The sequence below is a fragment of the Paramormyrops kingsleyae genome, chromosome 14 (genome assembly GCF_048594095.1).
Source record: "Paramormyrops kingsleyae isolate MSU_618 chromosome 14, PKINGS_0.4, whole genome shotgun sequence".
Classification (NCBI taxonomy): Eukaryota; Metazoa; Chordata; class Actinopteri; order Osteoglossiformes; family Mormyridae; genus Paramormyrops; species Paramormyrops kingsleyae.
Window position 1 is genome coordinate 562508 of NC_132810.1, and position 27880 is coordinate 590387.

At 45.7% G+C, this 27880-nt stretch overlaps 1 protein-coding gene across 11 annotated transcripts in view; it reads left to right on the forward strand.

Annotated features, from left to right (window-relative positions):
- Positions 1–27880, forward strand: part of esrrga (estrogen-related receptor gamma a) — a 157894-nt gene that overhangs the window by 63791 nt on the left and 66223 nt on the right. For 2 of the 11 annotated variants that reach the window (XM_023834283.2, XM_023834285.2), the window contains exons 1-2: positions 13111–13432; positions 23608–23739. The exons of 1 other annotated variant lie outside the window; for it this stretch is intronic. In XM_023834283.2, the coding sequence (XP_023690051.1) occupies positions 13377–13432; positions 23608–23739 (188 nt within the window). In that variant the 5' untranslated portion in view covers positions 13111–13376. Of the gene's footprint in view, positions 1–13107; positions 13437–23607; positions 23740–27880 lie in introns of those variants that run through there. 8 more of the 11 variants (XM_023834286.2, XM_023834280.2, XM_023834282.2 and 5 more) reach the window with 8 other exon arrangements.

A 27880-nucleotide genomic window follows, 5' to 3' on the forward strand; every position in this document is an offset into this window, starting at 1 on the left:
TGGCCCCCCTCCCAGGAAACACCCGGCGCCGTCTTGCACGTTACAGCGACACGCCCCCCGGCCCACGTCCTTGAAAAGCTGCCGGATTGCGTCTTCGCTTGCCTGTGTGGATCATCCGTGATAACCGGACGCGGCCAGGTAACCGGGGAGCGTCCAGCGTTTTGCGGGGCACTGAGGACTGGCGTATGCTCACCCGCTGTTAACGAAGAACCATGTCCACTTAATCCTGCCAGAATACCGCACTCATGCTCTGTGCAAAACCGGCATAATTAAAGTCACCCACTAAAGTAACCTATTTATACAAAGAAAAGCTCTTTTACGACCGACAGGGCTGATGAGTAACCCGTAGGAGGGCCAGCCAGGTAATTACTTCACGTTTCTAATTTAGGCAAGAGAATATTTGTTATCAAACCTAAGAAGAGGGGATAGAGTGGGCACTGGAATAAGGGGGCGGGTGGAGGCGGGGGAGGGCATTTGTTGTGAGAGAGCAGACACAGCTTGGGCGGTGGAGAGGTTCACACAGAGCAGTGTTGCGGTTCACTACCATGCAGCAGTTTCCATTGGAGATCGGGGGGGGGGGGGGGGGGGGCAGGGGGCATGTGACCCCCACTCGAAGATGGCAGGCACTCAGTTTGGGTGATCCCCTTTAAATCAGGAAACCCTGACGGAAGTCTGCAGCCGTTCCAATGCCGGTATTTTATACTTCTGGCCTTACAGCGATCGTCCTTTGCCGGTCATAACCAAAAGTTCCCCCCACCGAAGCAGTGAGCATTCGGACGTACGGGGTTTTCCCGCACGGCGAGCCTGTTATGTCGTTTTATTTGATTGAATTCGGTTCATTTGCAGGGGCCAACAGGATAACAGGCAGCAAGGTGGGCACCTATAAACACATCCCTGGGCCTTGGCCCGAGCGGGGCGCTCTGCAAACCCACCGCAGTATATCATAAAGCCGGCCTGCCCTCAAGGTGCATATTAGCGATAAAGGAAGGGGGGTGGAGTTGTTCTCTTTTAACAAGCTGACACACTCCAGGGGGTTTATCTGTGGAATAAACCTTCCGATAGGTGGTCTCCCCAGACCTGCCCTTTACCGGGGAGGGCAGGAGGTTAGGGAGAGGGGTGTACAACAATCGCACCCCTCCCGTTCTGGTTCCCTCAGTCGGGAGCCAGACACAGTGAATTTTGCATTGGTGGCGCCGGCTTTCTAACCCCGTTGCCTGTCGTTGGCCGTTTTGTAACCTTTCCGGCAGGGACGAATATAATCTTCAAGGCTGAGGCCTGAGAGAGGAGACGAGCGACTGTCATGTTTACAGACAGTGCGGCATTGTGGGTACCAGACCTTCCCATTCCAGATTCTGCGCGGGGCTTCTTCACCCATCCAACGTGACATTTCCACTGAGGAACCAAAGAGGCAAATGTAGCTTTTTACATTAATAGTCCTTTAAGAGATTATAAATGATTTCTTTTATTCCTGCTGCCAGGAGGGACTGGGAGGTCCCACTCTGAACAAAACTGTATTAAATCCAGATACATTTCATTCAGCATTCGACTTTCTTATTGTTCCTGTCTTTATTTCTTTGTCTTGGCGTTTTTCGCTCTCCAGGTGTTTGGGCTGTTTGTTTGTATTACAAAGCGGTTCAATATGCCAAACCCTGAAAGGACAGCAGTGCCTGGCGGGAAGGGGGTCCCCTCAGGCTGCAGCCGGGGGGATCTTACCATCATGCTTTTGTTTGCGACTCCTGAGCCAGTGGCACGGTGATGAGGTTCTCGTGGTGACACGAAAAAAAAAAATAACATGACCAGGAGGGTGGGTCTGTATGACACCCCCCCACTCCCTTTATCTGCTAAGGATTGTTGTGAAGACCTGAGAGAAGTCCTGACTGAATTGAGGAACCCTCAACCACTCGCTGCTCTCCTTTTCTTGCCAAGACAATTACCTCTTTGTTTTATACCTGGGGGCTCCCCGATAGCGAGAGTGTGGAAGAAGGTGAGGTAGAAGGAGACGTGTTTGTCTATATTGCTGTGAGAGACCTTGTTACTCCTGCTTTTGTGCGATGAGCATTTTCTTGCCCTTGATGAAACCCCTCCCCCAAATTACCGTCGCCTGCAGCACGCCGGAACTGCTATATCAATTCCCCAGTGCCATTTCAGTGCCTTGTGACAGGAGGCGCCAACTCTGTCGCGCAGTGCGAATATTAAGCGCTATAATGTTGCGCTTTAGGATATTGCACCTGGAACAGTTACCACTGGTCAGAGTACAGCTCCTGCAATATTGAGCGACATACCAAAACTTTCCTATGTTTGCGTCTGTATGTCAGCATGTATAACTCGGCCACCCGTCAGGAAGGTGTAACCCCGCAGTTAAACAGAATAACGCTAAACAAAATAACATCAAAACTTTCCTATGTTTGCGTCTGTAGGTCAGCATGTATAACTAGGCCACCTGTCATGAGGTGTAACTGCGCAGGTAAACAAAATAACGGCGCGTTGGGTCGAGCATACTCTGCACATTGGCACTGTGAATTATTACAGTTCTTTACTCAACTCAGTGCTTATACTTTTCCACACTTACATTTCTGGTGTATTCTTTAGATATTGCACACTTGCACGCTTGCACTTTCATACTTGGAAAACATACAAAATTGTCTGTTGTATATATGAAGCTTTACTTACATGTACTGTTTATTCTATTTGTTAATCTATTATTCTATTTTTTGTTATTGTACCATTATACTACTCTATCCAGTTATATTTTAAACTTGTTGTGCCAATTCTAGGAGTCACAAGACACTTCTTGTTGTATGTGTATAAACTATAATGACAGTAAAGCTGAATTGAATTGAATTGAGTTGAAGGTGTAAATTTGGGAGACATTAGCTGTGTCCGAATTCAGGGCCTGTATCCTTCAAAGGACGCTGTCTAGGAAGGCATAGCCTTTATAGGCTGCATTCTTCGAAAGTCAAACAGAAATCGTTGTCATATGGGATGGTCTGGCCATCTCCAGCTGTCTCCACCCCTGCCCTTGAGTCATGAAGTGCCCGACCTATCGCACACCCACTTTACCTCTGTGCAATGAATCTTGGGATATGTTGGGTGGATCCTTCACAACTCTGCAAAAGAAGTACACATTTCTAGGCTGTAATTGAGGAAGCCTTGTTGATGGGACAGCCTTGTTGATTGGACAGCCTTGTTGATGGGACAGCCTTGTTGATTGGACAGCCTTGTTGATGGGACAGCCTTGTTGATTGGACAGCCTTGTTGACGGGACAGCCTTGTTGATTGGACAGCCTTGTTGATTGGACAGCCTTGTTGACGGGACAGCCTTGTTGACGGGACAGCCTTGTTGACGGGACAGCCTTGTCCATTGGACAGCCTTGTTGATTGGACAGCCTTGTTGCGTCACTGTGACACTTTCGGTCTTCGATTGCAACCTTAGAAGGGTGCAGCCCCTGAATTCAGACACAGCCTTTGTCTTCTGTGGCTCAAATCAGTTTTTATGTGGATGTTTTTCATTTCAGTTCCTTCCATGGTTCACCCAGTGGTGTTACCCAGATTCCTAGCTGGGCATTTTGGTATATTGGGGAGGGCACCAGTATTTGAACTCTGTCCATGATCTTCGGGGGTGCCCCTGTAGGCAGTTGTTGACCTGGGAGTGCTTTGGGCGGACAGGTGATCTGTTTGAGTGGCCGCCGCCCACCTGTAGCCACGCCCATCTGTTTACCTCAGTGATTTCCCTCCATGATGTGTCTACCTGCGTGACCATGTAAAACAGGCTTGGCAGTGAGGCTTACAGTGGTAGCACAGAAGCACCAAGTCAGCAAGAAAGGTGTTACTATGACACAAAAGTGAAAAAAAACATTCTGTGAGACAAACACTGGACGTGTCCAGGCCTCCCGCCAATAGTGAGTTCACGAGCAACCCGCCCCCTCCTACTCACCAGCGTGTGACACCCTGAGAATCACTGGCACTCAAAGGACAGTGAAGTCGGTACTGCCAGCTCGTTCTCTCTGTGTTTGTGAGGCATAAAATCTGACTTTGTAGCTAAAGCCTGTTAAAATTATGTTATCAAATTTTTCATGCAATGCCAGTTGCTTTTTTGCTAGGGAACTAATGTGCAATTTGTTTGGTAAATGCATTCAGTCAGATGCCAGAAGTCATGTTTTGATTTTTATCTTGTCACCATTTTGGCAGTGTTGGGTCTGTATCACCAAAATACACAATATTTATATGAATATGAAACTACACCGCCAAAACAATGTAGGATGAACGAGTCATTTTGTTAGTTATTGGAGGGATCAATCGTACGGTTGGAAAATACAGGACAAATAGCATGTTATTTATACAGCCTGCAATGTGTTTATAATTCATTGTTAAATATGGCCAAAAAATGATGTAACATTATTCCACTAACAAGTGGTGGCAACTTTCACTGCGATATCAGACAGAAGTATGTCGGTTACCGATAAAATTTTCCAGTGCAGAAATATGAAGATGCATTTAATGTAATTGTTATGGAAAAATAATTCCAATACTATTTTTACTCAACTACTTCAATCTTTTTTCCCTGCACTTCCGTGTCATTGCTTGTGCGCAACCAATCAGCAAAATTTATCACTATAAGCCCCACCCAGTAACTGCTGGTCAAGGAAAAAGTACCTATTCCAGAGTAGGAACTAAAAAAAGGTTCAGGAACTACAGTGTGAATGGAGCAGAAGGTCCTGTTTCCTGAAAAAAGGTTCCTGCGGTGGTAAAGTGCCTTTTTACTAGGACCAGCTGCTTCTCAGTTATAGCAAACAAGCCCTGCAGTGTGGGCTAAACAGGGAGACCCAGAAGCTTCGGATACAGTGCTACATAAGGCATGTTTACATTGATTTAAAGCACTTTCTGTTGACGAAACAGGCTTCTGAAAGCATGCATGGGCCCTTAAGGTCTTCAGGTGCGCCAAAGCAAAAGGGGCCCCGCCCAAAATCTGAGCTTCTGCACCACTAGCTTATCATTTGTCCTGGATAGCTGAGGCTTTTGACAGTTGCAGGTTTTGCGGTTGCTGTGGGTGTCCGAGTCATGCTGACTCCCTCAGAGAGGGCTGCCAGTGAACAATGACCTAATCAAGGAGTGATCAGCTGTTTTCACTGTGCACCTTCATGGATGTGAAGCTTTGATGGCATGAAACAAAACCTGATGCTCAAACTTGAGATAGTATTCAGGTCTCAGATGCCGTGAAACTCAGCCCATAATTCACGTGCAGTTTTGGTGTTCGCCTAATGAGTAGAATCACATTCCAACAGGGTCATGGTGTACAGATATCAGGAGTAGCTCTCCCCTCCGACGGGATCCCATCACATTTTCAGGCATGCATAATTCACGCGTCTCATGATGCATTATCTATGAGGGAGACATTCCTCACTCGCGACACTTACTTACGGCCTTTCGGATGGCCATAGCCTCTGTGAGCATATTTACACAGAAACTCACGACAGATTAACCGCTTAACAGGAGCTCTTTGGCGGGGAATGGCAGACGGACAGCCCCGAACGAGCGAGACGATCCCGGGATCTCATGCCATCTGTCTTAAGGGGCATCGATGCCACCCTGGGGACCTATCCCGACTCTTACAGAATGGCATGTGTGTAGCACATTTCCAAGCAGCCTAACTGTGGGAACATGAATTTCATACTTGGCAGCATGATGATGCATTAAAGCACACTTATAGACTGTATTAAAACACTTATGGGACCAATTTAAACCAAACACAATATCATTCATCCCAGTTCACCAAATATTAATTAAAGCCGTTTCTCGACGCAACTACATCCAGTTTTTTGCCAGCAGATCATAGAAAAGCCTCCTGGCTGTGGATGTAAAATGCTCCCCCCACCCCCGTAATGGCGCAGACACCAGACAAATCAAGAAAAGGGAATTAAATACCGATAAGTCTAGCCGTTGTATCCGTGCCCATTGTGTTAAGTACGTTTGCCCAATATTTGCTTGGACTTATCTCACTTAAGGTAAAGAAAGGGCATGTTGGGGCCAAACATGATTTCGTCTGTGGATTCCGACCCAGTGTTTATTCGGGCATCTGCGGTGAGGTTCAAAGGAAGAGCAAGGGCACTAGCAACCAGTTACATTTATTCAGCAGACACTTTTACCCAAAGCAGTGTATGATTGAGAGAAAAGGGTCGATCAGTCCCTGGAGCGGTTGGGGTTAAGGGCCTTGCTCAGGGGCCCAGTGGTGACATCGCTTTGCTGGCCGTGGGATTTGATCCGGCAACCTACTGATCATAACCTGAAGGAGCCACACATCGCCGACAGCGGAAAGTCAACCATGGGCTCCGTTTGACATGGAGGGAGCTGGGGGCTGGGGGCTGGAGGGGGTCTTGGCACGTGTCACAGATATGTACACCGCCATGCCTTAATTGCAGCCCCCGGATCAGGATTAGCGGGTTCGCCTCCTCTTCCTGCCCTGGCAATTTGCACATACCTGCAGCTGACAGGTGTTTTACTGCACTAATGTGTGTCACGTATCGGGAGCCGTGATTCACTAACGTCTGGCTGTGCACGTGCGAGGCGGCCGCAGACACGGCAGTGCGGCGGCTCCCGTGAAAGCTGTGTTTGCCCCTCTTCAAGACCCCCATCGTATCACCATAGTATTCTGCATCGTTTTGCTTTTAACGAAATGTTCTTTTTTTCTGTTAAACTCAGAAATACAATCATACAGATCAATCCATCATGGTAATACAGTGACCTTGATTTAATAAATCTACTTCAGAAATAGATATTTTGTTTGTTCTGAGCTATGTTAGGTGTGTCAATATATAGATAAGTTGATGGATCGATGGTTACATGGATGAATCAATCCTGAGATTGCTACCAAAAGACTTTAGTAATTAAATTTTAAATGTTAGAAGTGAGGTATTGCTTGTTAGGTTTTCTGCCTGTATGAAAGTCCATCCTGTTCTTTGAGAACAAAGATTCAGTCCCCCCCCCCCCCGCCCGCCATAGTAACATCAATTCTTCCCGGCTGTTTGTTCTTCCTGTAAAACCTGCTCTCGTCCCGGCCCTGATCTGAGAAGACGACTGATCATCATCTCCTGTCGTGGGACCCCCTTTTCATTTCCCACCCTGCACTGGGAGAAGGGGCTGGCTCAAGGGGGAGGGCACCGGACGTCAATGGAGGGTTCTTGCTTAGGGGGGCGGGGGTTACAGCAGTCAGCGAATCACAGAAAGGCTAGACACCCAACCAATGGCGGGTTTCCCCTGCGTCTGGAGAGCCTGTTATCACACGGTCATGCAGGAGGCCTCTGAAATTGGCACTTCCCTTCATGTGACAATCGTACCCGCTGATACACCATTAGATCACTTAGCCAGCCGCTCATTTCCAGCCTCGGTAACCCGTGTTTTTCCCTTCCTATAACAGCGATTTGTTCGCACGACCGTTTCCACTCGTGCAAGTGGTGACAAAGTGGTGCCACTTGTTTACGAGGAAACGCAATGTTCTCCGGGATCCGTTCCGCTTTTGTGTCCCCCTAGCATGTGAGGCTGTCTCTTATATTCCGGGCCCTTCCTATGTCTGTCTATTTTTCCCACACAAACACATTTTATGATGAACTTTAGGCAAATGTGTGTTTATTTAAAACACAGCTTGTAGGCAGGTTGCCAGTGGAATTAGTCTAGAAGGTGTTTTTTACTCAACCAAACGAAAGGGATTGAGGTTCGTTCACATAGCAGCACCCAAAAAATACCAAACTAAAACAGCAGACACACGTACGGAAACGCCAGGCTCCCCCTACGGAAACGCCAGGCTGCCCCTACAGCTCCCCCTACGGAAACGCCAGGCTGCCCCTACAGCTCCCCCTACGGAAACGCCAGGCTCCCCCTACAGCTCCCCCTACGGCTCCCCCTACCCAAGCAGCACGGCCTGTAGCTCAGCAATAAGCTCACAGCCAGTAGCTCCCTCTGTTGCCCACTGCTGAATTACATCCCATATGTACATCAAAGTGCTACCTTTGCCATTGTGCTCCCGGAACAATGAGGTGGGAGTCCCCTGAAAGAGCAGCTCCGGGTGCATGCGGGGGGGGTTATGGCGCTGGGAGTATTTACCGTGTGTGCTGTATGCATGATTATGCTGGGTGGCAAGATGGACACGTTGATGAATATCCCCAAGGCATCTCCCCCCAGCCTTTTTTTTTGACTTGACATATAGTCTTATACAAATGCTTTCTGATTAGAAGTGCTAGAGTTAACTAGCCATTTTTTTTTTTACTGTATGACAGCTGTGAATAAATTGATGGTGTCGGATAAGTGAGTAGCGCCTGGGCCCACCTCCCTTCAGCAGCGGCCGTCTGTGCCTCTCCGTAGCCCCCACCCCCACACTGAGCGTGTGGCTAAACAGAATCCTCAATGCAGAGCTGGAGGGGACGGAGGAGGAGCGTGCATGTGTGTGTGCGTGCATGTGTGTGTGTGTGTGTGTGTGCGTGCATGCGTGTGTGTGTGCGTGTGTGTGTCGGCTACCTGTCTTTGTTTCTGCCTGGGTGTGTGTGTGTTCGTGTAAACAATTTCATTTCACATCACAAAGAACTTTGCATGCACATACGTTCAAACACCTCCATTAGGGATGGGATCTTGCACATGCAGAGCCTGTGTGTGTGTGTGTTTGTGTGTATCGGGGGGGGGGGGGGCGGTGCATGTTCTAGTTTATTCCCACAATTTCCACAGATCATCCAAAGTTACTTTGAGGACTCCCTAATTATTACAGATTTAATTCTCTGCAGACAAGTCATTATTTTTAATTAACAAGTTGTAATATTTGGTATGCATTAGTTGCTAACAGTATTTTTTTACTAAATTAATAATTTCACTGCAGGAAGATCATTATGGCAAGAATTTTATGCAGAACGATGTTAACTTTAAATTATATTTTCATAATCACATTTACATGCAAATTACTATATTCACTTCAGACACTAAACATTAGACATCATAAAAGCAAGTTGCGGGAAAAGCTTGCCGACATTCAGCACATGCAGGCATATGTGCCTGGGATGTTTCTAAAGTGAGTTTCTGTTGTAAATCTGAAAAAGTCACAGTTACGTATGATCCACACAACTTTTTTTACTGTAATCTTCTCGGTGCATGAAAAAAGATTCCCCCTCCCAACCTTTATTGCTTCCGTTCAGAAGGTAAACAGGCAGGCAGAGAATTGCGAGCAGGCGGGTAAACAGGCCGCGTGTTGAATTTCCGAGGACCCGGCTGCTGACAGGCCGCTCTCAGACAGCTCCGGCAGCGGCGGCCCCGCCACACTTTCCAGGCTTAGACGACTGACATGTGACCTAAATGAACTTGCCCTACCCTATTGACTGCCGTGATTGATGCACCGCCGAGCAGGACCCTGGTAATTCCGTGGCGGATGTCAACAGTCTGTGACCAAAGGGGTCATCATATTCGTTAGCATTTCTCACACACAAGGAAGAGAGAGAGAGAGACAGAGGGGGAGAGAGAGAGAGAGACTGGCAGCCATCCATATTTACATGTGTGACCGGCAGAGAAGGTAGCAGATATTTATGTGTTATGGCCTAAAAAACTTACATAGAAATACAATAGATATAAATGCAGTGCTTTCTAGGATTCAGCAATCTGTGCAACCCTGGGTAGATGGATGGATGGATGGATGGATGGAGAGAGGGATGGATGGATGGACATACAATGTGACTACTGGTATGTTAAATTCTGAATTCCTATTTTGCAAACTTGCCTCTTTTGTTTTTGTGCCCCCCCCTCCCCCCATGAATGAGAGGGGGTGTTGCGTGAGTGGGCTGCAGTGGTGAGGAGACCTGCAGCGAAAATCGTGACCCAAAAAAGAAGGTGCAGCTATTGACACGTATCGACACGTGGAGGAAGGGGTCACGCCTGCCTGTGCATAGTTACATTTCCATGTATTCATGAAGGCACCAGGGAGTAGAGGCTGTTACAGAGAACAGAGGCAGTTGTGAAAAATTTGCGCCCATTTAATCTTATTAATAACTTAGTAATGCCAAAAGCTACAAGTCGGCGAAAAGAGAGTGGAGTGTACAGTACGTGGAGGGGTCCATTAGCAAGTGTGCAGCAGTTAGCAGGCGCTAAAGAGCAGGGTCCATGAGTCGGAGGTGCCTTCTGGTGGGTTGGGGTGCAGGGAACTGGGTGTGGGGGAGGCACATGGAGTAGGCAAGGTAGACGGGGGACCTGCATTGTGGTGCAAGGCGGTCCGGCCTCCAGTCACTCGCTTTGGGGTTACACAGGGCTGCTTGGCACAGATATGGTAATGTGACCTGTGGGGGCGGTGAGCTGTCAACCAGAGAGGGCCAGTGTAATTGAATCAATACATCCGGACAGAGTAATGTGGCCCACCGATCAGGTCGGCGGGGGGGCTGTTAAATTCCCAGCAAAGCCATTGCCGCACCCCAAGCACCCACTTAGCCTGTGTTCCCCCTCGGGGAACCCCGGAGAGATCACCCGGCCCATCCCTACTCCATTCAGCAGGCTCCTTCACACGTCATTGCCCCACCTTAAAAGAGCCGGACTGGTCGCTAAGCGTCGGGGGACAGAAGCAGGCACCGGCGGTGTGTTTGCGGGCATTCCGGTGTGCCATCCCGGAAATCAGGAGCGTGAGGCGGGAACTGCGATCGTTTCCCCGACCGAGAGAAAACGCCGCAACCACAGAGTTGTGGAAGCGTGCGTGTTTGATCTCCTGTCAGTCCCCTGGGACTTGCTGGTACTCAGGAACCATCTTCAATATTCAAGACAGCAAAACAACACTATTTCCTCACTCCCCTACCATTTACATTTGTTTCAGAGCAATTAAAACACATTTAAATCCGCTGCTCTTTGAAACTTTTTTTTTAATCTTTATTTTTTCACTTTTATGCAAACCTTTTGTAAAGACTGAAGACAGTGCTTTAAAAACATCACGCAGAAGAATAAATTAACTTAGTATATAATTCCAAATTATTCCAAGATGCGATGTATGTGCACGTTTAACGATTGAACAGCGATCATCGGTGATTAGGTATTTTTTTTACTTCATTGTTTTTCGGGTTTTATGTATGTAATAAGGCTTCATAGTATGTTCATTAAAAAAGAAAATATAGTCTGAATGTCTACATGTCAGCAGTGTTCACATCGTTATTTTAGGCTGAAGTGCCTGAATTATATATTTTAAATTGTTGCATTACTTTGAATTATACAGCATTACATTATTTATATATAAGCACGATAAATAAGAACACGGCTGTAGAGTGCATTCACAAAATAGCAAATCCAGTGTAAAATGCATGTCGGAGAAGTCAGTGCATAATTGGCTCCTGATAAGTCCTACCGACGCGCGGGCATTATGCTGAATATCTGGTAAGCCTGTTGTTTGATTGACTTGTGCAGGCCGCCTTAGCCACAGGCAGGTACCTGCGTTCTTCTCCATCTCTCATCGCCTGGAGCTCCGTATCTCCGGAACGGTCGCTACCCATTTAAGGAGACATGCTAATTTGCGTGGTCATCGGATTATTGTTTTTTTTTTCTTCAAGCAGTCAGGCTAAAAAGATAAACATAAGGGAATGTGTGAAGCGACATATATGCTACATTTATCTTAGTATTAGCAGAAGTACCTGAGTTATATAAAGTTGCATTTCATATACTGAAATGTAAACGAATGCAAGGGAGCTAGTTATTCTTATATAGTCATGACTGCATGAAATGTCATTATATTTAATATTCCAGAAAGGTCTTCTTTTGTTCTTTGAAACGGGCCCTCCCATTGTTATAAGCTCATTATGAAAAAAATTATTTATCAATGAAAACAGCCGAAGCCAGAGAGGCGCGGCGATGCGAGTTGATAAGAGACGGGCGCGCTCCCCCGTCTCACAAGAGCGACTGTAATTTGTTGATACGCGCGCGCAGCAAAGCTTGGAGGCTGAGGGGTGCCGCGCGTGGGGGAGCGTCCTCCCCCGGCGGCGTAATGAGGGCACGAGCCACGAGGGGAGGTATCGCCGGCTCGCTCCGTGGAGGAATCCGGACGTCCTCACGGAGGCCAGGTTGGGGGGGGGGCGCTTCTTATTATAATGGAAAAGAAGAAAGGCATATTCGGGGAAATGGGGTTCAAATCCCTGCAAGCTGGAGGGAACGGGAGAAAAAAGGGAAAAAAAACCCCGCCCGAGACAATTTCACAGGCGACGTGGTCGCGAGACACAATAGTTAGTGCACTGACTGGTGCGGCTCCTGAATTTTCTTATCAGTGGGGAATTGCGCTGCGCCGAGAAACCAGCAATCTGTTCCCCGCTGCTCGTGGAAATACGGCGGCCCGGCGGCTGCCTGGCCCCGGCCAGCTGAGATAAAAACGCGTCGGAATGACTTCCTAACAAAGACTGCGCTTTCTGCTCCCCAACTGTACAAATACAATCCAAGTTAAGACAAGTGAGGTTTTAATAAATCAACCTTTGAAACTCCATTCACAGTTACCTTCATGAACAAATCGTGCGTTTAGTGTTACTATAGCATTAAGTATTATTTTATTCTGTAAGGTCTTTTTTTTTTTTTACAAGTTTAGAGGAATATCTTCTTAATGTAACAGTATAGTTACCATTTACAGCTGAAAAATATTTAATTGGCGGCCTCACATCTTATAAGTGTGTTGTATGAATGTAGGTTTCACTTTGCTACTCAGCCTATTATGTCCAGTCCACTCCTAACAACAAAACAAAATTTACCGACATATTAACTTTACCTTAAAATGGATTTCTTATGTATATATTTTTTATTCTGAGACATAATATCTCCGTATTAAAGAACAGAGAACTGGCAAGCCGTCTCACCAATAGATGGATACTGCGTTACATTTAATTGTTCACAGTCATCTGTGTCAACAAGGTTGGAGAGGTTTGACAATGGAAACTGAAAAAGCCTTATGAGGGCGAACGCACTGCTTCTTTAAATCCCCCTCTCTTTCTGCGTCTCTCTCTCTCTGCCCTCTCTCTCTCTCTCTCTGCCCTCCCTTTTCTCCCTCTCTCTCGCTCTTTGTCTCTCCCCTCCCTCTCCACCTGCTCCGCTCCTCTCAGCGTGTGCAGACAGCACCCTGTGAGGCTCCGATTGGCTGGGAAGGCACCAATCTGGTGTCCGGATGGGCCAGAGGGACTGCATATGCAAAGCCTTACTTCATATTAATGAGCTCCAATCGTGGCTTTAAGTCCTTGATTAGAAGGAGTAAGAGCTTTTGGTCCCAACTGGCTATGCCTATAGGCTTGTCACCAGGAGAACATTTCTGTTAATTGCAGCGCTCTGACAGGAGAAGAGAGAGGAAAAAAAAGAAAAAACTTTGATTTATAGAGGGGGTTTGAACAAATTATGGTTTCAGAGCACACATGGATTCAGTAGAACTTTGCCTTCCTGAGTGTTTCACCCTGCACTCTGAACAAGAGTAGGTAAATTTTCTTTTTATTCTTACTCTTCTTGTCTGTGAGAAAGATTGTGCTTCTGTGCATGATTGTATGTGTGACTGAGAGCTTGCGTGTCTGTTTGTGCTCCCGTGCATGGTCCGCTGGTCCATCCGCGCTCGTGTCACTGAGGTGACCGGCAGCACGTCAAGGTTATTTTGTGCTGTCAGGCTCAGAGCGTGGACCCTCGTGGCGGGACTCTGTGCGTGCCGTCGCTACCGGGCTTTCGCATCCGGGGGGGTGGGGGGGTGGGTGCTCTCCGTCTTGCATGCCGCGGCGTTACCTCGGGAAGGCGACATCCCTGATGACTCGCATATCCCTAATTTTCAGGGGTCTGATTCTGGGCAGCGGCAGGGGAAGCCTCTGGTCTTGTCTTAAATTGCAAATCAGTAGAAAACTGCCCGCGTGACAACAGACTGCTGTATTTTTATCTGTTGCTGTGTTATTTTGTTAAGTCATGGATGTATGGAAAGGGCGACATGCGGCGAGTGTGTCTCATGGGCTTGGGATCGAAACGGAAAGCGGAGCAGGGAAAGCTGTTTGAAATGCCAGTGGAACCGGGATATCAGACAGCCTGCACAGTGTGTGGCCCACTAAAGGTATCAGAACTGCTGCAGACACACAGAATGGACAGCGTGGGGGGGCGGCCAGCATGAAAAAAGGGGAGGGGGGTCAAATTCACAGCTGCACTCCCAAACCAGGCTTTTTATTGCAGAATACTGTGTCTGTCCTGTTGTTATTGGTCTGTGGTTGAATAAGGTGAGAAAAGGAAGAAGAGGCTCAGCAAGGCCAAAGAGGAAGGAAGGATCTCAATTCATGTTGTGCAGAAATTGTGCAGAAAAGATTGATCAGCTGATTTTGGATGTGTTTCAAAGTGTCCTCAGAACTCTTTACACTCAAACTGTGTGAAGAAGGCATTGTGACCAAATCCCCCCCCCCCCCCCCCCGCCATCGCGCACGGTTCATCCTCAACACGCACACACGCGCTCTGCTTTCCGGGTGTAAATGCAGTTTTGCTTCCAAAACGCACACTGCTGTGTTTACTGTTTTCCGACGCTGTTGAACGTTCGCAGAAACTGTCTCTTTAGCTGTAAGTTCTCGCCAAAAAACCCGAAACGGAGTGAGTGTCAGGATCAAAAACAAAAAGGGGACTAGAGGAAGTTGACGTTCCCCGGGTTCCATGAGAGTTAAAACCGCAGCTGTTAACCTCCTTGGCCCGGACACATCAGAACACTTGATAAGGGCATAAAAGAACAACCCTCTATTAGCCTGTGCGGGAGTCACACGAGGAGGTGGAATGGCTGGCGTCCGGGCTCGTGCCCTCCGCGCCGGCACCTCTGGCGTTCCATGCCTCCCAACGTTCCGTGTCGCAAGTGGGGAACCATGATTTTGCGAAATGCCACGCTGTTATCTCACGTCCCACGTTAACCTTGGCCAAACAATTTCGAAGTCGTTACACAGCCTGAAAGCCAGGTTTCAGTTTCAACCTCTCATGTCTGAATTTTATCGAAATATCTGCCAGTTAGAGTCAAAGATTATCGTATTGACGCCCCTTGCACTTGCTATTTTATGCTTTTTATTGTATCTTTTTCTTTTGTTAGACCGTATGCTTGAATTAAGTGAAATGCCTTAACCCGATTGCATGAGTGGAATAGGTGCATTTATTGCGTGTGGCAGATTTTTCTTTGGCCATGCGCCTTCCTGCACCTTCGTCTCATGCACAGTAGTGCACGTCAGTTTGTTAGCTGAAACAGTAATTGTTATATTGCTGAAAATGGTTATGCCAGAAGAGAACGAGTGCTGTTCTGGTAATTATCATAATTGCATGGGATTTATGCCTGAACACATATATTTTAATTGCCGTAAAATTGTGGGTTGGTTTGTTTGTTTATTATTCCTGGAAAAAAAAATGTTTAGAAAAAATACAAGTGATGCATTCCTCAGGCACATCTGCATATAAATACACAAAACACTATTTAAAATTATATTTCCTCCCTCTATTCTTTTTCTTTAAGTACAGCATTAGTCATTAGCAGAATTTTTTGTAATTTCTTTTGAATAAAGAGCATAAGTTTAATATGAAAGAGGACAACTTCACGTTTGGTGTAGGTCATCTGCATCGAAAGGGTGGACTTATTCAATTGACTAGTACGGTTTTCTATCCTGTGCTTTAGACACTGACATCGTTAACCTTTTTTTTGCTATATTCTATTGTTCAAACTCTTAAGGAATCTTAAGGTATACATAAAAAGCAGAAATGTGTAACCAGACTGTTGGACAGTAAACAGTAAAAATTTATTCATAAAAAATCTCATATCGCATGAAAAAAAAAATTCTCTGTATGAAATTAAAATATTTCACTGTTTGCAATTTTGTGTGGAGCAGATGCAGTTATCTTTCTTAATTTGATTCTGTTGCTTTCATTCATCTGAGCATTAAGCTGAGACTAAAAGGCTTTAAATAATATTATTTATTTTACAGGAAAAGGAATGTTTTTGATTGCAATACACTGAGGCACATGTGCCAGGTACAGCATTTTAGATTCTTACATTTTTCCAAGGGTGTAATTTCTGTCAGTGTAGAAAGCCACACAAAATATCCCAAGCTCCAATTTCCTGATTTCTCTGGTGCATTTGTAGTTTTACTTGTCATTCTAGCATTTGTTAAACCTCATTCAGCAGCTAAACGTATGAAAGATCCTTTTCTACTCATCTTTGGATAAAAGGTGATAATTTTATTTCTTTTTTTTTTTCCTTGTGAGAAGCGCAGAAAGCACTCGAGGCAGGGATCAGGGGAATAAAGGGAGATTGCATGAATTAAATTCCTCTTAATCTCCTTATAAAATCATTTACTTAATTCATCCATCAAACAATGTCAATATCAATATGTGCCGTGCTGATGTTTTAATTCGCCATCCCCCCCCCCCCATTCTGTTTGTTCCTCGCTTACTGCGAGAGTGCAGAACCCGCTCCGGATCCCCCCCCGTCCCTCTCCCGCTCAGAGCGGGGAGCCGCTGCATTTAACATGTCTCTCCCTGTGGCCCCCGTCCGATACCGTCTGGCCACACACTGCCTTTATTGCGGCCCAGGTTATTCGGACATGGGCGAGCCTTTGCTCCCCTTTATTCCGAGGGCTGTGGCGCATTCCGAGGGTAATTAACTCCAGCTGAAAGGAGGGGGGACCCTAGCGGGACACGCCAATCGTCCTGGGCCATGGGGGAACTTAAATATCCATGTTATTTGTTTGTTGGTTTCGTTTTTTGCATTGTTTGCCTTTTGTTTGAAAGATGCAGAGAGGGGTTCGCATAGACACACACAGCACAACAAGCCTTGGCCAAAAAACAGAAGAATAAGTCAATGCATGATCAGATCAGCCCTTGCTGATGTGCTGTGTCGGCCAGCGCTTCTGATTTATATCACAGCTCCATCACTACATTTCTGACAGGATGGATGTGATTTTATGAGAAGTTTTAAAGTGGTTTGGGGGAACAACGCCAGCTGAGGCTTGCCGGCATCAAGAAGCACGTGTCGCAATTAGTGCCGACGCCCCACCTCATCGGCGCAATGGAGGAATTAGCCAGCGTGAAAGGGAGCTGTCCGTCACTGGCCACCACTGCTTCAGTCCCGATTGACACCGTTTCATTGCAGAGATTTCCCGTTTGTTTCACTGATTTTTTTTTGTGTATTTTATCTGGTAGCTTGAAAATATAGATAGCTTTATTATTATTATTATTTGCTTGGTATCTTACAAAATAATTGTGTTGCCTAAATTTATTATGTTTTACCAGTATTTCAGCTAAGTAGCTCCAGGTCATGTGATTGTTAGCGAGTCTTGTCATTTAGCTATAGTGCATAAATACTTAATTCTAATCACTAATACTTTTTCGTAAGCGGATTTCATTTAGTCAGTTACAGGTTATTGAGTGTTTCTTTGGAAATTTATGGTGTGTGTGTGTGTGTGTGTGTGTTTGCCTGTCCCCTCTTTGTTTTTACTAAAGGTGCTAACCCCATGCAAAGGCGGCCGTCTCTATAAGCCAGCAGCTTTGTTTAAACAATCACAAGCAAACAGGCCGTCTTGTGCTGTACAGAAAGCTGCCGGTCAGAAAGTTCAAGCCGGTTTGCTTTCCAAATGGGGAGGGCCGCTCATTTGCATGCCGGCTGGCACGGACCCGGGACCAGCCCTTTATGGTGTCCGGTCGCGGATTTATTTTATTTTTCTTCTGTTTTACTGTCCTCTCTCACTTTTGCTGGACACACAGAGGAATCCCAGCACCATAAAATGTTGATTTCCACTGAAGAATGCCCCCTCCCTGTGTGTGTGTGTCTGCATGTGTGTGTGGGGGAAGTCTAGCAGGCACAGCATGGAGGGGCTGAAAGGGTGGGGGGGGGGGGGGAGGTGAGCTTTCCGGGGGGGGGGGGGGGGGGCTATGTGACTTCACGGTGCAAGTTTGTGTGGCTTTCATCTCCTTTACATCCACTGGCCCTGCCTGACGGTGTCCTGGGTCTGTAGCAAGCAGCCGCGGGGGGGTGACTGATCACTGATAGGGAGATATTTAGCCGCCCTGTGCGTCCGTCCCGTGCCGGAGTATGACTGTCCCGCATTTCCTCTGCCCCCCCCCCCCCCTCGCCGTGCTGCCTACTCGTCTGTAAACTCATGGCTTTTTATGTGACCCTAACCCCCCCAGTACTGTCATTCCCTTCATGCCTTTTCTTCCTCAAGATGTGATCTGAGAGCGAGGCAGTCTTATTTGTTCATTGTTTAAAGATTATTAGGGATTATTTTAAAAATAGGTAGTATAATAATAATAATAAATAAATGCAATCAGACTTACTTGGGTCCTTCCTGTCTGATTTACATGCCCTTTCTGTGGGCAGTAACTGCATTTCTAACAGTTATCGTTTGCAGAAAACTGGGAATCTGCAAAAGGTAAAAATGTAAAATTAACAAAATGAAAATTGCCTGTTAAAAAAAATATGCAGAGTTTCCACACTACAAATACATTGCTTTTAATTTGTATATTATGTAACTAATTCTTAATTTTTTTTATTTAAAAAAAAAAAAAAAAAAAAACAAATGCCGGCAAAGTAGACAGGAGTTTCTGTGGAAACGCTGCGTTTGTCCACATCTGCAGGTGGAGACACATCTAGAAGGTCTGTTTCGTTACCTGCCAATTTCGTTATAAATTCTTAACGTTCAGGTGACTGCAGGTGACCCTTGTCGCACCCCCCCCCCCCCCCCCGACAAGTGCACGTGGACACATGGCGCATGACACAGGCGGCCTGGCCTCGATCGGGGGAGCCAGGACCACCCGCCCCAGCCGAGGGGGGGCAGGGAGGGCTTAGCCGTGCTTGACCGCAGCGGCCGCCGAACAGGCCGCGGGGCACGGACGCGTCCTGGCTGAATCCCCCTAAGGTCACACAGCCCTCCTGCCCCCACACCCCCCAAACCATGACCCTTGCAACAAGAACAAATTCATCCACACCACACCGCCCCCCCCCCCCCCCCCCGACCTGCCTATCTGCAGTTTACGATATAAACATCTCGGGATACCGGCCCGTTCTCTTGACAATCACGCAAATTGCGCCGCTGACGATTTTCTAATTCATTGACAATCTAGAAAAATATGAAATATAAACATAATAATCAGAGGTCTTAGTCAAGATATGTTTGCTTGTGATAGAGGACCATCAGTTGCAAAATTTAAAACACACAACTTCAAAATTCGTAATTGTATTTGAGATTAAATGTCTTCTAAGATTATACAACCCTTGGCAATGTCATTTTCTAAAGTAATTTTCACACAAGTAGCTTATGTGCTGTAAAGGGCGTTAAATAAAATTTTCCACCCGCTAGGGATTCTGTCCTTATCCCAGCGGAAATACTAAGCGGACCAAATACGGCCAAAGGTTCGGTCCATGTTGACCATCTCTGCATTGCAGGCCATCACACACAAACCAAAACATTTCATTTAAGGTTACAGATGTTGGGTACAATTGTACTAGATGGTGCTCTAAAGTTCACAATCCGTTTTTGGCCATCCTCTGCCTAACAAATTAATGCATCCTGATAACAAGCAAGAATATAAAAGTGCGTGTGTGTATATATATATATTACATATATATTAATATATATATTACATATATATTCTCTGTTAACATGACCCGAACATGCATGGCCATCTGACTACGTTCGCTTTTGACGCGCCGCACGCAATACAGCATCACGTGTCATTCTCCGCGCGCACCATCTTTCTCCCTTACGTCGTGGCGTCTCAGAATCTAATTTACCCGTTAATTACTGCCAAACCATGGAGGTTAAAGAGATGTGTGACAGCTAAATAAAGCGAGCCCACGGAACGCGGAAACTATTTCTTTACACTTTCCACGCACAAAGTTGCCTGCTTTTATTTTTTTTTTCTTTTGCTGAATTAACAATGAAATTGAGCCTGTAGAGGAGACTGGTGAATTTCGGAATAAAAGGGACATCCTGTTCTCTGCTAAATAACATGTTCGCTTGTTTAGCTTTCCCCTGTTGTTTATTTTCGCGTAAAATCATGCATTTACGCACGTAATCGGTCTGCCTTCTGCCAGCCAACTAGAAAATTACAGCAGCCTGCCTTGCGTGTCAATTAGCGGGGCCCGTTGAGCCCAATCTAGTCAGCCTTCGGAGGGCACCAGCGGCGGCGTGGGCTGTCTGTAGGGCTGCTGCCGCAGCGTTAGCGAGAGTGGCACCTGTCTAATCAATCAAGGATCTTCCGGTTCACAGATGGAATAGCAACACCCGAGTGAATCGGTGAGCACCGTCACAGACACAGCGAGGCATGTACGTGCGCGCACACACAGGAACAAATGCGCGCACACGCACACACATTTGGCTTAATTCAGCTCATTGTCCTGTCTGCTAATCCTTGGCTGTACTTACCCATTTTGACAGAACCATGAAATGGAATCAGGTATTACGATGTCCCTGTCGATTTCATTTATTATCATTATTATTGGCTATATATATATATATATATATATATATATATATATATATATATATATATATATATATATTTCATCTAGGAAGCTTGAAAGCAAATTTCCTAGAATTTAAAAATACTTATTTTACATAATTGTTTTTCCTGTTCAGTTAAAATACGTATCACCACATTTCTTTTTAGATGTAACAATTACTATTGATTGTTTGAAAATGATTACGCAGAGATTTTACGGAACATGGCTGCTGTTCTAGCCCCTAGAGATGATATACTTCCACTTAAATTGACCTATAAACCTCCAAAACTGTTTCTTGTTGTCATTATTTCTTCAAGTTCTTATTGATGATAATGGTTGTTGTTGCTATATAATAATAATAATAATAATAATAATAATAATAATAATAATAATAATAATAATAGGTTCAGGAGTAGAAATTTTTCAGATTTTCTTTTTAAAAAATGACCAGCATTAGAATTATTGACAGAAATAGGATTAAGGCAAAAATGTTAAGAATTTCATAAAATTTCACAGTTGAATATGATGTATATATTTTTCCAAGATATATTCCACCAGTTTGATTACTGACATAATTTCAATTTTTTTATGTTTTGCAGTACTAATTTCAAATTAAAATCTTGTTTTATTTAATTCAATGCAAATGAAGAACATTTTTAATATTCAGCATCCAGGGCTTAGCTTTTGAAAAAAATCCTGAAAACTGAATTGATTTTAAAATATTTTGCAGACAGAAAAATGCATTTAAAATATATTATATACATGAATGCATGTGTTATTCACAAATATATTAACGTTCGTTTTGGCGAGTTTTAAATGATGAATTTTATTTTTTCCCTATATAAGACGGACATGAGATGAGTCGGTTCGCAATAGTATTTTGAAACCGTTTTTTGTTGTTTGTATAATAAGAAACTTTACAGCCAGGTGCCGCAGCTACACAAACGGCCTGCCATCATCTGGATTTACTTCCATAGCTTCAGCAAGTGAACTGTAGCCCTGTCTAGTCCAGCACCTTTTATGAATCCAGGATTTATGAATGCAGCCGATTATAAAGTCATAAAACATAAAGTAATACGCTCTTTTTTTCCCATCCCCTCTCGACGGCAGTATCGCTCGGTGGCGCGCATATGCAAGCACGTGCGGGTTTCGTGAACGGAGGTGACGCACTTTCGCCCGAAATTCGATGTGACATGGGGCACCCTGTCTGGAACACAATCTCTACCGATTGGCCCATCTCTCTCTCTCCCTCTCTCTCTCTCTCTACCCCTTGCTGTGCGTATCGATTTGCCGATTCACCCGACTGAAACAAAACCGTACGTGTCGTGATGTTTTCTCTTTTTTCTCCTCTTTTTCCGCCCCCACTGAGCTCGGCGCTGGGCTCCGGTTGCCTGTTCGTGTGAGAAAGTCCGAATCGCAGCCCGCAGGAGCGGGCCTTTTGTTTACTCTCCAAACAGGAGCACTTCCCAAATGGGGGACAGTTTGTGTGGTAAACATCCCCACGGCCCTGTTCTGCTTTTCTTCGACTGGAACCATAAGCCCATCAAAACGACTGAGGCCCTCCTAACTCTACAAGTAACTTAGTTTCTAAAGCTTTATTTTTTAAATTTGCTTCATTTACTTATGTTCACCTGCTAATATGTTGAATTAAGGTACCAGTGACAAAAAAGCAAAGTCCCTCGCACCTTATCCAGCTCACCCCCCTGGAATTATGCTTTTACAGATCTTTTCAAAATTACACACGTCATCAGTTTCAGGAACGATTCTTTTTTTTTTTTTTTTTTGGAAATGTGCTGTTAAACAAAACAGGAATAAGCATTTGTGCTTCTGTTGGTAGAATTCCTCTGGGTTGTTGCGGGGGGGGGGGGGACCAGTGCTTGATATGTAATTTTGTTATTTTAAGGCACAATTGTTGGGATGTCAATAATGAGATACCGAGGCAGCGATGAGGGTGGATTGGCGGCAGTGGGTGGGGGGTAGACAAACCCGGATGGGGGGGGGGGGGGACACGGTGTGTGAAATCTGATTTCAGACAGAGGCTCGGGCGGCATATTAGCTGACTGATTAGTTTCATTACTCAAAGTGCGGCAGGAGTTGGGGGGCCGTGTGGCTAATGACATTGAACGTGCCCGCTGAGACGGAACGGAAGGAGGAATTAGGGAGCCTCCTTTCTTAATTAGGAAGACTGTAGGGGACCTGTACACCGTCCCGTTAGGATCCCGAGGGCCGCTCACCCCACAAAGGTGCGGCCGCAGGTACCTTCCCGTACCCCCCCGCCCCTGCGTGCGTCTTATTGTTTTGCTTTTTTTCGGACTGTCTAGGTGTGGTGGTGGACCTCGAAAGGCACGTGGCGCGTGAACTCCAAATGCAAAACGTCACGAGCCGAGAAGCCACCCGAGCTGTCGGAAATGCCTTATGTCTGTCTGTCTGTCTGTCTGTCTGTCTATTTATTTGTTTGATTGTAATGAGCTTCAGATTTTGCCCTTTGAATTAATTTCCAAATTTTTGCCAAACTTTTTTTTTCTTACTCTCTAATGTAGATATTTTACATGAGACGTGAGGTTGCAGGATGACAGGAATAATATCAAAAGTATTCATTAGCGTTTAATATATTTTGTAAAATAACTAATGGATAATAAACTCTGAATTAAAAGAGCAAAATCAACTGCATCTTGTCATACCATATCTTACATCTCAATGAAGAGTTTTTCAAAAATTTAAAGTAGGCTAATTATTTTCCAGTTTTGAGCCTTTTTTTATAACGAATTATGTATCGCTTCCGTAATTTTGTCTAATGCTGACATTTCGCTGTTGAAGCCTGAGTAGGATTTGACGTTTGGAGTCTGTGTTGTTTAGAGTTTCTGGCCTAGCTCTGCACAGATAAAAATCTGCCCAGGATAATTAAACGTGTGTTAAAACAACAAACAGTTAAACAAGTTTCACACAGATGCTTATTCACCGGCGTCAGTCATTGTCACGCCGTCTGCTCTCAGGCTGCTCCTCGGATTCACAAAATCCCATAAAAACCAAAATCGGAACAAAAAATACCGCTTGTCCGTCGGGCTCCGTCGCTTTCTCTAGGCATGGATCTCTGCCGGCGTTCCTCCAGTTTGTCACTCTGACGCCTATTTCATTCCTTTCTTGCTCTCCCTTTGTTATAGAATGAATTTATCAAAGGCACAAGTTAATAGTGAAGATAAGTACGCCAAATGCGGCACGTGGAGAATGCCACAGCATTTCAACACCGAGGACAGTTACATACTCTGTGATGCACATGCTCTGTATTCCCCAAGGTAAGGAAGGAAACGACATCCAAAGCCAATTGAACACCATTGTCATTTATAAATGATATTTTTTATTTATTAACATATTCAGATATATTGTATAGTAATTGGTTTTGTATTTATACTAGTCCATTTGATTTAATTTTATTTGTTTTAATGTACGAAAAAATGCATGTATGTTACACGGGTGTCACGTGTGTGGGTCACGGTCCGAGCTGCCCGGAATAGCCGCGGCCGCGACGTGTAAAAAAATAAACGCGGAGCACGTCGGCCCCCACACGTAGGCGAAGGGTAGCTTGGGCCCGGACAGATGGAGGCGCAGGGGTAGGGGGCCGTCTGCACGCGGCTTGTCCGGGGGCTGGCGGCCGGGTCTGCAGCGGTGGCGGTGCGCGACGGACGGACGGGCGGTGTTGGGGGTGGTGGGGGGGGGGGATTCGGTGTTGTGTTTGCGGAGTTGTTGTTTTTCTTTGTGCCGGCGGGAAGCTAATGTGCCTGGATGCGCTGGCGGGCCAGGCCGCGGCCATCAGCGGCCCCCGGTCGGCCTCGGAGAGGGAGCTGGGCCATCTGTCTCACCTGCCGCATGCAGGTGTCCATCTGCTTTGCTCCGGGACGGTGCGCGCAGTGCGCCGCGGCGGTGCGCCGCCGGAGTGCCACCGGGACGGGCCAGCGGGCAGCCCGAATTATTCAGCCTGCCAAAACAAATAAAGAGGCGGAGAAAGGGAGAGCCAGGCAGAGAGAAAGAGGGGGAGGCAGGATGGGGGGGGGGCACAGCACACGATGCGGGGCCGGATAGCTGGGAAAGGTGATAGTTCTCGATCCCAGATGCGGAGGAATGTGTTATAACTGCCTGAAGGGTTCCGATTAGCATATAAATTTAGATGTATGGAGATCATTGCGCCGATCACGAGCCGGTGAGTTTTATCTAGATTTAGTGGAGGCTGATTTGCGTATAAAATACAGCCAGATGTGACCAGTTAAGGGCCTTCACTGGGCCCCCGCCCCCCCGCTCTCATCTGCCAGCAATTGCACAGTCCTTCGCCTTTTTAAAACCTTTCTGTTTGATTAATGCAATTTGTTTGAGGTCACGAGTCTCGCGCGTTCGGTTATCGCTGTGCGAGCAAGTCATTAGGAGAGCGGCCGGGAGAATCAGGGAGTCACATTTTAACTGCTTATTCTCCGTGTTGGTTGTGTACCTACAATCTAATTATCCCTTTTGTGCATATTAGTCAGTGTCTAGCTATGCGCGAGTAGCTTTAACGGGTATGAATTAGCTTTTTTAAATACAAAAGGGTGCTCTTCCAGTGTTCGGTAACTTGCTGCTGTGAGGTTACTGAAACAGCAAATAGACGATCTGTGTAATAATTTACTCATCAATGTGATGCCAGTGAAATTTTGTGTTGTGTTAATGTGCTGGTAGGGGAGCTGAGGAAGGAGGGATCTCAATCGGTGGTTCTTGCAGGTCTTGGATGGCTCTTCATCCATGAATCTGAAAGACATGCAGCAGCACTGGTGCCCCGATCTGTGCTGTCAGCGAGTTTGGGCCAGACCTTTGAGGGTGGGGGGGGATATCGGCCGGGCCGTGATGTCACCTGGACCCCAAGAGGTTAGCTGGGGTCAGGGAACTCCGCTAGGGCCCGAGCCAGCCGGGCTGACGTTGCTGGCGTGCCTCTGGCCCGTGCCGGGCAGGGGGCTCCGCTGGCAGCCGGGGCCGAGAGTGGCGATGCCGGATCCTGGGGCGGACGCTCAGATCCGCAGCGGGACCGCGGCTCCTAGTGCTGTCTCTCCATCGTTGATTAATAGGCTAACAAATCGAGTGCAGCTATTTTGGCACCGCAATGAGGAAAGCAGGCTCGCTCTGGGAATCAGAATATGCCATTGACAGTATTAGTAAAAGTATCCTATATACATGGCAATTTAAAAAATAAATTCTAATGGGAAATAATTGGTGTACTTGGTTTGTTCTGACATTTTATACATGTAATTTATTTATACATGTATTCATATTTTTTTTAATTGCGTCATTTTTTGTCTAGACACAAAAATTAGGCATTTCCAGCACAAGAAAAATGGCGGATTTTGTTTGAAGATACTGTATTTCAGCATCAGGTTTCCTGTTTATTCAGGTTTGGCTAAGTAGTCTTCCAGCATTACTGTGGAATCACATCCATCCCGTATGCAGTTCACTGAGCAGTGTAGCGTGGAAATCTTTAAATAAACGTACTATAGATCGATAAGTAAATGCTCCTCTCCCCAGACACACCAAGCACATATCTTTCTTTGCCTCTCTATCTCTCTCTCTCCTTTTGTCAGTCAGTAGAAATACATTTATAACTAGAGTTGAACTTGCTTACTGTACCTGAATACTGTATATATGGTATTAGTTATATAAAATATGTAAAAGAATAAATCACTTCCTGCTTTCCCCCTGTAGAAAGAAAATCTCCACAATGTTAAGATGACTTTCTCACAGAAGTCTCAATTAGATATCAAATACATTTGTCTCTGCTGCATCTTAGAAACCCCAGGAAACTCAGGACATGTTGAAATGAGATTACAAGACCCCAGCTCTTCCTCCTGACCACCTGTTTTTCAGTAGAATATAATTTAAAGACCAGTTATACTGACTATAAAATAAGGCTTCCAGTAAGCTAGGAAGCTTCAAGAAGTTAAATTCTCTTGTGCTTAAATGCTGGAGCAAAGTGAGTGAGTCTCAGATTCAGCAGTGAGACCTTCAGCACCGGGAGAAATATTGGTTGATGGGGAGTGACTTTTTTGTGTGCGTGCAGTCAGGCTGCTTTGTGTGTGTTAAATGCAGTGAGAGAAATGGGGGGGGGGGCGTACAGCCAAGCCCAGCTCAGAGATGGAAATAAAAATCTCACAGGCGGATGCTCACTGCAGACCGGGAGTGTCCACCACCTGCCGTGAGACCAACACATGCGGCACACGCCTACTGAGCGGTGTTCACACACACGCAAGCACAGACACACACATGTGCGCGTAACTGCGGAGACGTGCCACATGCCGCGGGGTCACGGCCCCGGTGCAAGCTCCACGATTGTCACCTCAAGTCGATGATCACCTTTTCGCAAATAAATAAAAATATACAAACGGGCTTCTCTCTGGCATCCCTCTCGCATGAACACGTGCACAGAGACAGGGGGACGTCATATGCCCCCCCCCCCCACTTAATATCTCACACCTCAGAGCACCCAGATTCAGGGAGACAGAAGCCTAGTCCTCAGGTCAGTGGGAAAAAAAAGTCCATCTGTTCTTGAGCAATTACCACGACGATTGCCATTTCCCTGATAGATGGGCTGAATCAACTGATTTAGCTTATATCTCTCCAGAGGTGATATTTTATTTATATGATAAAATGCTCAGAAAGTGATTAACTTGTCAGGAGAGCGGCTTGTTACTGTAAATTTACCGGACGTGTAATAAAGCAGATTGCATTAAACGCAGACGGGCAAACAAACAGCTTTTCAGAGCAGCCTGTCGTTAGCGGAATGTGGCGCGGAGGATTGTCACCGAAGAGTCAGTAACCACGGGAAAAATAAAAATTATTTTTGGAAAGTAAGTCCGCCCACACATTGCCTGGCCTAATGTTACGTTGAATGTTGCGGGAATTCTTAGATTTTATTTTAATTATGTTTTTTGTTTGTTTTTTTATGTGGCGGATGAAAGGGAGGTAGTTTGATTTTACTGTAGCTACGGCACTACTTTACGCGTTTCAGCACTTCTGTTCAAATCCTTAATCCAGGCTTTGTGCCAAAAATAAATATAATATTCATAAAACTGGATGTCCAGATATTGTTCTCACCCTGCAAAAAACATCTCAGGTTTTGTCTTGGTTACTTAGTAACTCAATAACCTGAAATAAATAATCATAATAATGAAATCAGAAAAAAAAATTCACTGAAACCTCCAAAGTGGAATGGAATTAAAAAAAAAATCAAATTCAGCCTGTTCTATATGTTATGGTGCATTTAGGGACAACTCTAGACTCCTGTGATTACGAACTGTTAAAAGCATCTAGTGCTTGAGGGGTAAAGTTACCCCCCATGTCACATGGTTCAACCGCCCCCAAAAAAAAAGGAAGGGTAAAATTCGACAAAGGGGAAGGCCTAGGTTATGCTAATGTCATGAACGC